This window comes from Amblyomma americanum, chromosome 11, assembly GCF_052857255.1.
Source record: "Amblyomma americanum isolate KBUSLIRL-KWMA chromosome 11, ASM5285725v1, whole genome shotgun sequence".
Classification (NCBI taxonomy): Eukaryota; Metazoa; Arthropoda; class Arachnida; order Ixodida; family Ixodidae; genus Amblyomma; species Amblyomma americanum.
In genome coordinates, this window is record NC_135507.1 from 4,515,366 (window position 1) to 4,529,630 (window position 14,265).

Here is a 14,265-nt window from a genome sequence, read left to right on the forward strand (position 1 = left end):
CAGTTGCATGTGTGCTTTCTGTGACATTGTGATGCGTTCTACACATAAAACCAGCTAGTGGCAACAATGCCACTGAAATTTTCACACAGTTCTGAGCACTGGCTGTGCAAATTCACTCGGTTCAAATGAACAGTGAAGGACCTTTATTCATCAAAAGGCAGAGCAGTTCGCAAAGACATGAGTGAACTGCACATAAATGACGAGGTAACAAAAGGGAGGATGCACAAAATGCAAAAATTATGTACATTAATCAGTTCCTGAGGTGCAGAAAATGGAAAGTGAAGTAGTATAACATAAAACGAAACAAACAAAAAACGGAACATAAAATTAAATGTAGAATGCATAGCACTGTGGCCTCCATCTGTTCCCTCTGCATCTGCCCACCTCTTGCACAGAGCAAGTTGCTGACACTTCTACACAGTTATTTATTCATGCTATCTGCCTTCACAGCAGATTTTTTCTGGTCATTACTAAAACAGCAACGTTCTTGCTTGAAGTTCTATTGAAAACACAGGCATTAATAGTAATATTCCATGAGTGTGGTTTATCTGTTATAAAACTAAGAAAAAAGGAAATAAAAAACTCACAAGCAAGCCACTTCAACTCCCGTGCGCTGCACATATAATGCAGTCACAGGGGCACTAATACTTCACTAACATTTCAGGAAGAAACGAGAAAAAAAGTGTGAGAGAAGTAAAAAATTCCTGTAAAAAAAAATGCAAAGGATTTTTTTTTCTGTGCCCGCTTTAGTGAAGCAATGCAGGCAGTTAAGCTTAAAACGACGAAAACAAAACCAGAGTCATTTTGGCAAAGCTCCGGCAACCAGAAGGAAAATAAAAACAAAACACAACCTGCCTATATAATGCAACAAGCATTCAAAGCTGCAGCAAAGCATGTGCCAAGCCTAGTTTTAAAAAGACCAACAGCAACTGGTGAATGCACAACTGGCAGCAACTGGAAACTATGGAATTCCAATTGGTTCCAATTGCATTTTGGCTATTTCCAACATATCTTTTTTTAAAACTGAGATAATGGGATAAGCCAGCAATCCACAAAAAGTACAGCTTGACCATGAGACTTCAAAAAAAAAAAAAAATGTGTGCGTTGGTGGCAGGCGGTGGTGGGCGGAGGTGTTGAGCGATGTTGCAGTTACCCTATGGCTCAACAAGAATCTGCACTCTGCCGCTCGAATTTCCACCGGCAACAATGAGGCGTTCGGGATGAACATCTACAAGTGAGGAGACTGATGTGATGCTCTCGCCCATCAACTTGCAAACGAGTGCCCCATGATTGGAGTAGACCTCGATGCGCCGTGGGTTCTCCATGCTGCCAACCAGAAACAGCTCATCGCAGCCAGGCATCCAAACTGCCTTGAACGGCGTCAGCCAACGGCCAGTGTAATTGTTGTGCCTTTGAGGATGGAAAGATTGGTGCATTAGCAACAGATTGTCGGGGCTGCATGTTGCAATTCAAGAGGCACAAGTAATACCGTAGTAACACGCTGGCGTTGAAGGCCTCGTGTCGCAAAAAACTGGTGTTAGCGTTTCCGAAAGAGGCCTAAATCATCAGAGTAGCAACATCACATGACCTCATGCGGGTAAATCAGACACCCCAGTGCGATCACAAACTTGCTTCCCGTACATATATGCTGCTTTGCCAACGCGTTGAACCAGCATGGTGAAAGGCAAATTGGCCACATTATTGCTCAGGTTGGACACGAACACCTGAAGGATGTTTATATATACAAAGTAAATTAACTGCAGTGAAAACTAAACTGAGGTGAATTGGGTGGGATTCAAACCCACCACCCTTCGATTGCGAGACGGGAACACTACCCACAGGCCCCAAATGCTTATCGGTTTAAGCAAGATAGAGGGGGACCTGGTGACTGCGTTGTAGCCTTTTACCTGGTATGGTGTCTAAAGGACATGTACAAATATGTGCATATTCTATTATGAATATGCTAATTAGCGATTAGGTAATTCAACCAGATTAATTAGATTTCTGAGATGGTTCATTGTACTTGAATGGATTGATGCGTGTGTATGTGTGTGTGTGTGTGTGTGTGTGTGTGTGTGCACGTGTGTGCCATATCAATGTGTAAGGTGTAATTCGGGTATCATTAATCTGGGAAAAAGAGAGGTATAAACCTGCCACGGGGCAGCCATTGTGGAGGAGTTCTGCTTCCACCACTCCCAACAGTGTGCACGAATTAAAACATTTGATGGAACTGCGAGAAATCGTTGCTGTCGCACAGTTTTCATCTTGAATAGAGATACCAATTGTCCAGGTTCCCACAAATAAGTTTTGCTTTCACACGAATGGTTTCTGGCAGTTTTGGGGGGCAATTCAAAAATTAGACATTCGAATAATTCTGACGTTTTTTTCCCACTCCCTTGAAGTCAAATAAACTAGGTTTTACTGTAGTTGAGCACAAAAACAGAACAGCTAGGCCAACAATCTGCAAATGGGCTAGTTGGTGACTGGAAAGCATGATTAAAGAACAGTGTTCAACATTACACACTTAAGTAAATCGCAAGTAGGCTATGCATACACTTATGCCATGCAGTTTCAGCATCACATTGTAACATGCTAAAACATCACTACGGTTAAAAAAATTGTAAAAAACATGAAATATCTGGGTATTTGGGTGTTTTAAATCAGTGAGAAAACATGTTTTGCTGCAGCCCTGTTACAGCTATGCTTAACTCAAACACAATGGTCAATCATGAAAACAACAAAGATGGCTTACTTCAGTGAAACCAGCTGCTTCATCTCTCCAGTTGGTGAAATGTCGTTGACAATTCTACAAGAAAAAAAAAATACAGAGGAAATTAGTGGTTGTCGTGGTTTTTGTGAGCCATAAACAAGTCGCAAACAATGGCTTCTGCATCAGCACACAAATGACATCTCTTGTGAATGGCGTACAGGTACAAGGAATCTTCAGCTGTCAATCATGCCAGTTCAGCTCAATAGACTGATCGAAAAACTAGCACGTAAGTGTGGCTACAGTAAAGTTAGAAGAAATTTGACATTAATGCTAAAAAAGGTATAAACAACAACTAGGCACATGCATCGCTTGGAAGTTAAGATGATAAGTCACTTAGCAAAATGATTACCCTTCTCTACTAGTGCGTTACATCTAGGCACGTGCCAATAGTGGTTTTTTTGGTTGGAAGCGAATTCGAAGCAAATGCCAATTTTCTTCGAAAAATTTCGAAGCAAATATTACAAACATTTCTGGCACACAAAAATGGTCGAATGGCACAATGGGCATTTTCGAAATCTTACTTTTCAAACACACAGGGCCAGTACACCAAAAAAAGAAAATGCATTAAAGCTTTGTCCTACTCTTTGAAGCTGAGTCAACTTTTTGCAAAAATGGCCATTGAAAATTGTGGCAGCCTACCTACAGGAGTGCCAACGTATCTGTAGAGTATGAGACCTATATGTGGGACCTGCAACTGCTGCTCTTAATTGCACCTGCATCATTGCGCTGTTTCTTTTAAACGGTGAGTACATGACACCTGCTAGGCCCCATCATGTCAGGCGTTGCGAAAAGGCACCCACCTCCATTTGTCTCATGCTAGCTCCCTTTATTGCTCACGCCGTTGCGCTTGTTCAGAAAATTTCACACGGAGAAGAGCGGCTGTGACAGCTGCAGTCAGCTCAGGCTAGTTCCACATAAGTCAAGGGAGGCAGGCGTCCTCAGATTATAACTTTAGCATAGCGCGATCCGCTTCTGCCCTGAGCACGCTACAAGGAGCCAAGTGCCGGCCAGCTGTTTGCATGCCAGCCCCGCCAGGATCAATCAGCGCGTCCACACTGGTGGCACACGGAAGCGGATCAAACTATGCAAAATCTCTCTATTGGTGCACCATTGGTAGCGTGGTTGCAGACACTTGGCAGGCACAGATCTAGGCACCGCACTTTTCCCTGCTCACGTCCGTTACCAGAGCATGCACACACTGGCTCCGCCATACATCTGGGAGCGAGCTCGGAGTTGGGACCTTGGTTGTGCGTGCGTCGCAATTCCATCCTGGAGGAGGTACACTAAACCAAAACCACACGCAGCAAGAGTTCCTGAAACGTTGGTCACTCGAGACAAATACTTCAAGATTTCAAGTACGTACTTTACTATTCGACCAATTATTCGGAATTATCGAACACTCGCAAATGCCTAGTTACTGATTGAAAAAGCTGAAAACACTTTCCACATGTATTAAAGTGACAAGATGAATGATTCAATGAATGAATGAACTAAAGTTTAATGGCACCACGGCAACAAAGAGAAAGTGGCAATTATACATTTAATGATGATTATGAATTTTTATGACACAAGGACACCTGTGGAGGGTGCTTTTGTCTACTCAAGTGTGGACAAAGTTCCATTTGCCAAGCATTTCATCCCAAAGAAGCTTAATATTGGGCCAGGGGAAAGCTTGTATCCACTGCATTACAAGCGAGTGCCCAGCGGCACAGAGGATTGAACCCCCCCCCCCCCCCCTTAAACAAGGCAGATGTTCAAACCACTAGGCCATTGCAGTTGTGCCCTACATTTGAAATTAACAAACCAATTGCCTATAAAAGCGAGGCTTGCAAAAGTCATGAGTGCTTCACTGCTAACAGAAGCACTGGCTCCATCTATTGCAAGATAACGAAGCACATGGCTCAGGTAGCTTGCAAAGGGGGTGCAAAGTAAATGACACAACTAGCTTCCTTGCAAGATCTTCCTGCTTCGCAAAGCTGAAAAATGACACACAGTTCATGCATAATTTGAAAAAATGAAGTTGCCCAAAGAAAACCTGCCATAGGTAAATTATACAAAAACAATGCCACCAGTTCAAGAAACTGAGACACGAGAAAAGCTCTGCAGGCGGAAAAGCTGCTGCAGCTGCCAGTGCAAAATTCAGCGCCAGACATCAGCTACAAAGAATTAAGATACAGTAAAACCTCGTTAATTCGGCCCCCGTTAATTCGTAAGTTCGGATAATTCAGACTGCCGCCAGAGTCCCGCTAAACCCCCATGCAAGTCTATGGCATTGTAAGCTCGTTTAGTAGGACGCCGCGGGGCTCGGCCACATGGGCCGCCGAAGGGGTGCTGTGTCGGGGTATGACGTGCTTGAAAGGAGATCATCCAGACTTTTGTCCACAGGCCTGCATTGCATAATACACTCTCTCCCGGCGAAAGCCTGCGGTGACGGGTGGCTATTAGCTGCTTGTATCAGCGAGTCAGCCGAGTCACACCGTTTAGTGTGACAATTTCCGTGTCACGCATTTTTTTCTTCGAAAGCGCCTTGCCGCTCCAGTGCCAATGCCTGCTTCCCTCGCTTCTGTCCGCGTGGTATTTCCGTTCTTCTGGCACGCCAAAACTTCGCGCTCTCCAAGTGTTCGCCACTTGTGCAGTGAAGCCTCCTCGCATCCCACGCCGCATGCGAAAAAGCTCCTGCACTGCCATGTCACACACTGAAAGCAGCCTAGGAGGCCCTACCATCGTGAAGCGTTTCTGCTTCCAACACTCCCGGCAGCATGCACAAAGAAAACATATGAAAGAACTGCGAGAAATCCCTGCTGTCGAGCAGTTTTCATCTTTAAAGGAGATAACTATTGCCCAAGTTCCCACCAAATAAATTTCTATTTCATGTGAACAGTTTTTGGCAGTTTTGGGGGGCTATTCGATGATTCGACATTCAGATAATGTGGGCATTTTCTTTCCACCACCTTGAATTCTGAAATAACGAGGTTTTACTGTAATAATCTGATAATGCAGTCAACATACTTCAGGGTGTCATCAAACGATGTTGTGACAATCCTGTTGCCCTGGACTGGAGAAAAGAATGCTCCAGAGCAAGAACGGTTGTGCGTCAGCATCGCCAGGGGTGTGGGTCTCCGTTTGGACATCATTCGGGAGTCCCATAGCTTCACTTTCCTGGAAAAAAGAGACCAGAAGTGAGGTAAGGCATGATGGAGGATGCACACATAAGCAGAATACAAACTGCTAAACCCAAACTGATGAAGAAAAAAAAATAGGAAAGAAAGCGAATGATGAGGGAGACTGATTAAATTTAGCGTGGTTAGGCTAAATGCGAATTAGGTGCACTAGCACTTAGGTTTTGGTATGAGGCTTGGTTTTCAAGGTCGAGCAGGCTTCCGAAAAAGATCGACGAAATCGGACTTAAGCTACGCCTTAAGGGTACGAAAAAACAGCGTTAATAGGTTAGTTCCCATCACTGGTCATTCTCTACTTTACATTACTAGATCGCTGGGAGTCCTCATCCACTCCTGGCGCAGTGGTGCAGCGGTTAAACAACGTACCCTCACAAGCCCCACCGATGGCAGGTGCTGTCATCGGTGGGGCTTATGAGACCCAAGTTGCTCTTCCCAAGCAACCTGCAGGTCACGGAAAACGGCAGTGCCAGCAATGCGCCACTCAGTGGAGAAATCTGCAAGGCTCTTGTGCCATACAGACAAACAGCCATTTGGTAACAAGTAAAGCTTGAGTGGCTATGTTGCGTCCGGTACAAGCGTGCAAAGAGTGAAATGTCAGCAAGATATGCTGCCAAAAAGGCAGGCAAAAAAAAAACAGTACAGGGGCACCTATCTTGTCATGCATGTTATGCGTTCTTTCATAACTCTGATATATTTTTGCTTCAAAGCAGAAGTGAAGTCTCAATTAGAACTGAATCGAGCAGTGCAATACCAGTAGCAAAAAATGTAGAACTTGAATTTTAATGTTGCACATTAAGTGCTCACGAATCAAAACTGCATACCCCACATTTCGTGCGCAGGTGGCGATACCAAGGACACAAGTTAGAAATAATACAATAGCAATCAGCGTGAAAAGCATTAAAGAAATTCTAAGGACGATTACGATACTTCCTAATGCGAAAGTTGAGCGTAGCTCTGTCAGCTTTGGCGCGAACGGCAAGGTCCTCTCGAAGGCGCCGCCTAGCCTCTACTTCGGCACCGTGAACTCCAGGGTCCTCTCGGCGGCAGCGATGAGGCTCTGTTCGGGGCAGCTCATTTAGCAACAGCGGCAGATGAAGCATTTCCATCAGCTATGTCGCTCGTTCTCCAGAAGGAACTGGCTGAGACTATTTTGCACTGTATTATATGAGCAGATGGCTTATACTAGGAAGACAACGCTGGGAGTGGCGTGGCCGACGCGGACAGTCTATAATGTGCAGCATACTTCACAGCACCGCCCGCCAACAGACAGGAGCATGGCCTGACAACCAGGAGGTAATGCATGGGCGCATGCTGCCACAGACAGACAGACCTCCCTTCCCCTAGCCACTCACTTCCGCTCATGCAGTGGTGATGGACGACAGCAGGCAAGGCGTGCCTGAAGCCCCTAGGCGTATGACCACTCTGGCACTATCAATGAGCGAGCAGCAGTACTCTCATTCGCTCTGTTATACCAGCGATAGCGACGTGGCTAAAGCCACCAACGGGCACTTAAGTGCTGCGCTCTTAAATACGAAAGGAAGAGCGGGGAATGTCTTCAGGCCTTTTTCTTTACCAGGTACATGGTTTATGACATTAAAATTCCCATTCAGTTGCGTAGGTATGAATACTTTAGTACTGACCCATACGGAAAAACTTGTAGACTTCAGGATGACTGTGAATAAGCAAGAAGAGCATCACTTAACCAGAACTGTTACTACTAAGCACAATTCACAGGACAAATAAATCAGGTTAGCTTCTCAGTTCTTCAGGTATACTCACGCATCTGTGCTTCCGGTCAGGAACCAGGAGCTGTTCGTGGGATGGGCATCGATGGTCCTCACTTTCCGGTCATGTAGGTCGTACAAGCTAGTCTGCTTCCTAGTGGGCAAAAAAGTTGCAGCAATCAGAAGCCAGGGGAAAACCAAAGCAGCAGCCACGACCTTGCCAGAGTTAGAGGTAAAGTACTGTTAAAGCAAAAAAGGGTAGCACACAGGTGACACCCCCCGAAACACCGACACAATACGGCACAGTGGCTGTTACTATCCGTGGCCGATGCTGATAAAAGCACAAATTGCATTGGCTGCCATTTTTGCTTAGTTTTCTCTTCATGTGGTGGCGTGGGCACGTTCATCAGCAGTGCAAGTCTTTCACCGACATCATGGCATCAAACACAGTCATTATAGTGCCACCTTCAAGCGAAAAGTGCTCACTGCAGAGCAGTCTTAAAACCTGCAAGCCGGTCGGGACTTCAGCGTGTACAAAAAGAATGTTTGCAACTGGAGGGGACAGCATGATGAACTTTTTTCTTGCTCCTCAACAAAGAGGACCTTCAAGGGCCCGAAGAAAGGCCACCACCCTGAAGTGGAATCGGCACTGGCAGAGTTCGTGAAATCATGGAGGTTAGTGGCACTTGCAGTGACCACCACAGAAGTGCTACAGGCCAAAAGGAGAAAGCTGGCAAGAGAGCGAGACATCCCATGGGACCAATGATATGCACGAGCTAACACCAACAAGTGCATCAAGCTCGCGTTGCCAGGAGTTGTAGCTAGCTGGATTGCTGCAGACTAGCATGACATCCCGGGAAGTTTTTTTGCATACTTGTTCCTAAAACGCAGCATTTCCAGTGCATTCGATGGCACAGAACACTGTACAAAGAGGACAGTGATAAGAAAGCCAGCGATGACAATGATGAGTGAGTGCGAGCAGGTTCGTGGAAATAAATGCCATTTGCACGCTGTCGCTGCCGTCGTTCTCAATTGTTTTTTCCGCTGGATTACATTTGAGGAAAGATTTTTCTTCATTTGGCCTTCAACTTTCGAGTATCAGCTTAGAATTAAGGCAGGCCTAGATTTGAGTAAGTACGACAGCAGTGGCCAGAATAGAGAAACAGCTCACTCTTCCACTCTGGTGTCCACGAAAGAAACCTGGCCGTTGCTGTGGGACACAATCATGGTTCTGTCCTGCATCCAGTCAAAGTACATCACTCCAGCATCGGGGGCACAGCGGTAGAGCTGCAAGAGAGCATTTGCACTCATATAAGGATTGAATAACATTTTTACACCTCTGGTGGACATGCAAACAGTTTCACTAGCAGCAAGCCCACTTCACCTAACAAGTGCTTCACTGGCTACACAGAGTAATATGAAAAAAAATTGCCATTTTCAAATGACTGTGATGGCAATCGACAAAGCAGTTAGCAGTGGAAAGTTCTGACTCCTAATTTAAATTGTTTAATCTTATCAAAACAAACTACATGATTACCTCATCAAAAATGCCTCGCTCGATGTCAGCACACCTCAAGGTGTCATCGTAGCTGCCGGAGTAGATCTTCTGAGGGTCATCAGGACGAATCTTCAGGCACATCAGGCCGGACGTGTGTGGTCTGTATGTCTCAACCACATTCTCACCTGTCCCCTGAAGACAAACAAACAAAAGAAAAGAAACAGTTAACTTTCACACTTGCTTGCAACTGACAACGATTTCATATACAGTACAAGCTCGTTAATTCAACTTCTGTTAATTCAGAAATTTGGATAATTCAAACTGCCAGCTGAATCTCGGTCAGTGCCCATTTAAGTCTATGGCATCGAACGCCCACCAATTCGATGCTACGGGTCTAACACTGGTTCAAAATGGGCTCTTGAAGGAAAGCCGCATCCAGGTAAGACGAGCCCAGCAAGAGAAATAAAATAATTTCTCCGATGCTAACTTACTGCAGTGAAGGGCATTCGAAATACACCACCAAGTTTCCCACAGGACATTCCAACATGTTCAGCCTGTTCAACTGTGTGCATGAAGCCTCTGCCTGGAGCTCAAACCAGCACGAAAGCTCCTTTTTAGATATTAAAAGAGCTTATAGCTCTTGTTGAAAGGCCCAAGAGAGTTGCATTCAATATTCGCAGAAGGGCAATTGCCTGACCATGCAACATTAAACCTTTAAATTGACATTGACAGAAAAAGGGCTTGCCAACAGTTTTGACTCCTGCAGCCAACAGGCATGCAAAAAAGCATTATGCCCCCCACCCCCTCCCTAACAACTGTTTCAGAATGCAACCCCTGTTCTATGCCTGCTCCCACTGCTCCCCAAATAAAATTAGTCATCAGACGAGCTGTTAGGATGGATCCTTTCTAAGTAAGAGTTGTTCTCACCAGCTTTACAAAGCCAAAGTTTCCCAGTTTGTCACCAACAAAGACCAGGGTGGCAGTCAGCGAAGGGTGAACTGCAATGGCTGTGATGCGAGATGGGAGCACTTTCTGAACGGTGGTGTCATCAGCAACCAAGTCTGAGAGCCTGCTCAAAATCCTGCAAAGGACAAGAAAAAAAACAACACTCCAGTCAATGCCCTTTAGTGAATCCAAGAGCGACATAACGGTTCACCTGCAGCCACCTTTACTAGGTGTGCAACAAACTTCAGATTACCTGAAACATGTAACAAATTTTTTCTCCCTAGAGTCAGTTAACACTACAGCGTGTTCCCCAATTAAACACCTGCCATGGAATGCTTCTCTCAGCTAAACTGGCAAGTTGTTCGAGCTTAGGTTTCGCATAGTAATGGCATTTGATCAGCATAATTGTTTTATGTTACATTTGTTTGGGGTACTTGCCTGAATCGGCATCGGAACGCGATAAGTCCATGCAATATACAACAGAGAAGAAAAGAAACAGGACCTTTGTATAGTTTTCCTGAAGCTTTAAACTTGATCGCTGCATAATTTGCCCAGATATTGTGGCTTTGCTACGCTCGAATTTATGAAAGTCGGCACGGTATACGATCGCTGGCAGGTATCCGAGAATTTTCGAATATCAATTTCTCAAATATGAATATGAACCTAATATCAAACATAATCGATTCATATTAGAAATTTCGAATATTGAAAAATACGCACAACCCTAGTTATAATGAACAGATTTTCCGGTTTTTCTAAACTTAGTGACGTGGTTTACAGAAACAAGAACACAAAATCTACCGGTGTGAAGCCCGATGCTTCAAGAGAAAGCACATGAGTTTGCCACTGCCTTCAAGATAACGGAGTTCGAAGCTGGTGGCTTTTTCATTTCTGGCAGAAAAACGGAAGTACCTGGCAGACAGTCTGCTTCGAGGAAGTGGCTGCGAACAAGGAGAGCGCCGACACTTGGTGCAATGACCATTTTCAAAAGATAGCCTAAGCACACCCTGAAGAGGTCATTTTCAACATTGATGAGATGCCATGTTTTTATCAGCTTCTGCCTGACAAGACTATGAACTCTAACGAAGAGAAGTGCAAGGGCAGGAGGAAAACATATCTTAGCATATATGTGCTCCTTTGCTGTAATTTAATGGGGACAAAAAAAAAAAATTGAAAACCTTAATCATTGGAAAGTAGTTAAACCTTATTACATGCAAATATGAAAAACGTTTCACCACCATGAGACAACAAAGCGAACAAATGGGCATGGATGATGCGGCAGTTGTTCATCAGAAAATGGATGGCCAGATAAGAGAAAAGTTAGGAACATTTTTTTTTTTTTGGTTGTAGATAGCTGCTCTGCGCACTCTGTCAACATATGCCTCACGAATGTATGCCTGAATTTCCTGCCACCCAACAAGACACTGCTGCTTCAACCTCTCAAGCAGGGGATTATAAAGTGTGTCAAAACAGCTTTTTAGAAGCACCTTGTGCAACAATAGCTGATAAACTTTCGGCTCGGACTTTCGATCCCCATCAACGCCCATCAAGCCACAGAATTGACAACTGTGGCATGGTGGAACGGAAAGGCCTTCACCATCCTGAACTGCTGGAGGAAAGCAGGCCTTCTAAAATTGCCACTTAATTCCGAGGACAGCGAGGACCCATATGACTACGACAATGCAACACAGCTGTGGAGTGAGGTTGGCAAAAGCTCCCTGTAGACTTATCCGTAACCTCTGATGACTACGTCGAGAACAAAGCAGCACTGCCGTCGGAGGAGCTAATTGTACACGACATCAACACCAGTGTTCGTGATAAACACCACAGCAAAGAAAATGAAGTGGATGACAATGACGCTGTGTTGCCCGCGGGCCAGCCTGTGTCCAATGCAGATGTTCGGGCTTCTATCAAGATTCACACTTCCATCGGACGTTGTGATGATGTGCCTGATGCTGTGCACAAGAAAGTCAAGGACATCAAGTGTTTCTCCTCAAGCCAAGTGCCGCACCCGCCAAAAGAAATCTACATTTCTTCAAATAAACAAGTAACAAACCTGTCGCTGCATTCCTGCTTGGAACTTTCCTTCTTGAGTGTGTGCACTTCATAAAGGTACAGTATTTTCACTGCCCAGTATAATTACTAGCCTTAATTAGCAATTATATTAGTATTGCAATATTTCACTATAACGAACGATTCTTGGAGGCCCCGTATAATTCGATGTATCGAGATTTCACTGCATGTAGTGGCAACGACACCCAGCTAGAGTGACCAAGAATCTCTTCTGACTGTGAGTGTGGTGAGTCAAGACAGGTGCTTCACACCACTGAGCTTAAAAAAAAAAAAAAACAGGAGTGCGAACCTTTCTGCATTTCTCGTCAAAGGCTCTGGGGCGACTTGGCACAGCTCTTCTTTTACTATGGTTTCACAGAGGCAAGATCTGGAGTCTTCACCATCCATTCCATGAGTAAGTACCTTGTCAAACTCCAGTGGTCCTGTCAGTATTTCAGCTGGCTCCTGTGGCTGCAAAAGCAAAGTGACTTTTGAGCCAAGTCAAATACGACTGACAGACAATATGCATTTTTTTTACAATGCAGGAATACCACCTTGGCCAATGCCATACAAAACACAGTCAGTGCCCTGTGGCTTTTAGATATTGAAGGAAAAACTGCAAGAACATCAAACCATTCATTTCAAAGTTTCTCAAAAGCAAAATACGAATCTAGGGACAAGGACGTGTTGATAAACACCCCTTTTGTTTGCTAGTTCACTTGCGCCAATATTGTGATCAAGACAAAATGCAAACTGACTCTTCTTTGCAAAAGTACGAAGTTCATGCCTTAGCTCCAGATAATAATGGCTACTAAAATATCTGAACGTCTCCCGTGACTTATCTATTAGAGCCACGAAGAAGAAAAGGTTGGACACCTTAGCAGATTTGTGACTAGCTCCGAAAGCACAAACAATATTACCTGGACACAGCCCCAGACTTGTAACAGATACAGTAGAATCTCGGTGATACAAATCTCACGGGGTCATCGCGAAAAAATTCGTATCATCCGAAATTTTGTATCATCCAAACAAACAAAATTCATATGCAGAAGAATGAAAAATGCATTCACAGAGACCTGTTTACGGCAGACGGGATTTATTCTCTGCTGTGCGGCCACAGCTCGCTACTTGCGGTGCATACCGAACGATTAGCGATCGCGACATTGGCAATGCGCGGGCCATGCATTGCCACTCAGTGTGCCCGGTGCGTACTGCAGAATTAGCGATCATGACTTTGACGATGTGTGCGGGCCGCGCACCGCCGCTCGCGGTGCGTACAGCGCGATTAGCGATCGCGACTTTGGCGATATGTGCAGGCCGCGCACCAACGCTTGGTGCACGCGGTGCGTACCGCACAATTAGCGATCGCGACTATGGCGATGTGTGCAGGCCACGCACCGCCACTCACTGCGTGCGCGATCCCGCCGTCGGCGATGTGTGGGCAGTGCTTAGTGCTCGAGGGTTCGGTCGTGGCTCGCACGTTCGTATCATCCGTAGAGGAGAGGGAGAGAGTTCGGAACATCCGAAAATCCGCACATTGTACACACTGCACTATGGCCGGGGAATTTCGCGAATTCGTATCATCACGAAATTTGTATCAACCTGGTTCGTATCACTGAGATTCTTCTGTATTAGAGGAGGCATGTATGAATAGTGGCTTTTTAGCTTGAAGTGAATTCGAAGCAAATATAGTGACTTTCTTCGAATAATTTCGAACTGAATATTTCAAATTTCTGGCATACAAAAATGTTGAACGGCACAACAGGAATTTTCATAATCATGCATTTTTCTAACACAGATGGCCGTTACATGGAAAAAATAGAGAATGCTTTGTCACACCCGTGGAAGCTGTGTTAACTTTCTGCAAAAAATGGCCATCGGAAAGTGGGGGACCCCACCTAAGTGTGGTGCTAACGTATCTGTGGGGTGCGAGACCTTATAAGCGGGGCCTCCAGCTGCTGCTCTTCAGCAGACTCCATGACACCTGCTAAACATATGCACCGCATGCCCAGCACGCAGCACCACCCCGCATCAGGCGTCTGAAAGGGACACGCATCTCCACGTGTCTCATGCTAGCTCCCCTTTGTGCTCATACAG

At 45.1% G+C, this 14,265-nt stretch overlaps 1 protein-coding gene across 1 annotated transcript in view; it reads right to left on the reverse strand.

Moving 5' to 3' along the window:
• Positions 1-126: 126 nt before the first annotated feature.
• The window catches only part of LOC144111407 (WD repeat-containing protein 76-like), a 33,677-nt gene continuing 19,538 nt past the window's right edge, over positions 127-14,265 (reverse strand). The window contains exons 7-14 of the mRNA XM_077644689.1: positions 12,479-12,639; positions 10,099-10,252; positions 9,211-9,363; positions 8,845-8,960; positions 7,729-7,827; positions 5,780-5,929; positions 2,753-2,806; positions 127-1,410 (exon numbers count right to left, since the gene is read on the reverse strand). Coding sequence (XP_077500815.1) covers positions 1,155-1,410; positions 2,753-2,806; positions 5,780-5,929; positions 7,729-7,827; positions 8,845-8,960; positions 9,211-9,363; positions 10,099-10,252; positions 12,479-12,639 — 1,143 coding nt within the window. The 3' untranslated portion in view covers positions 127-1,154. The remainder of the gene's footprint in view (positions 1,411-2,752; positions 2,807-5,779; positions 5,930-7,728; positions 7,828-8,844; positions 8,961-9,210; positions 9,364-10,098; positions 10,253-12,478; positions 12,640-14,265) is intronic.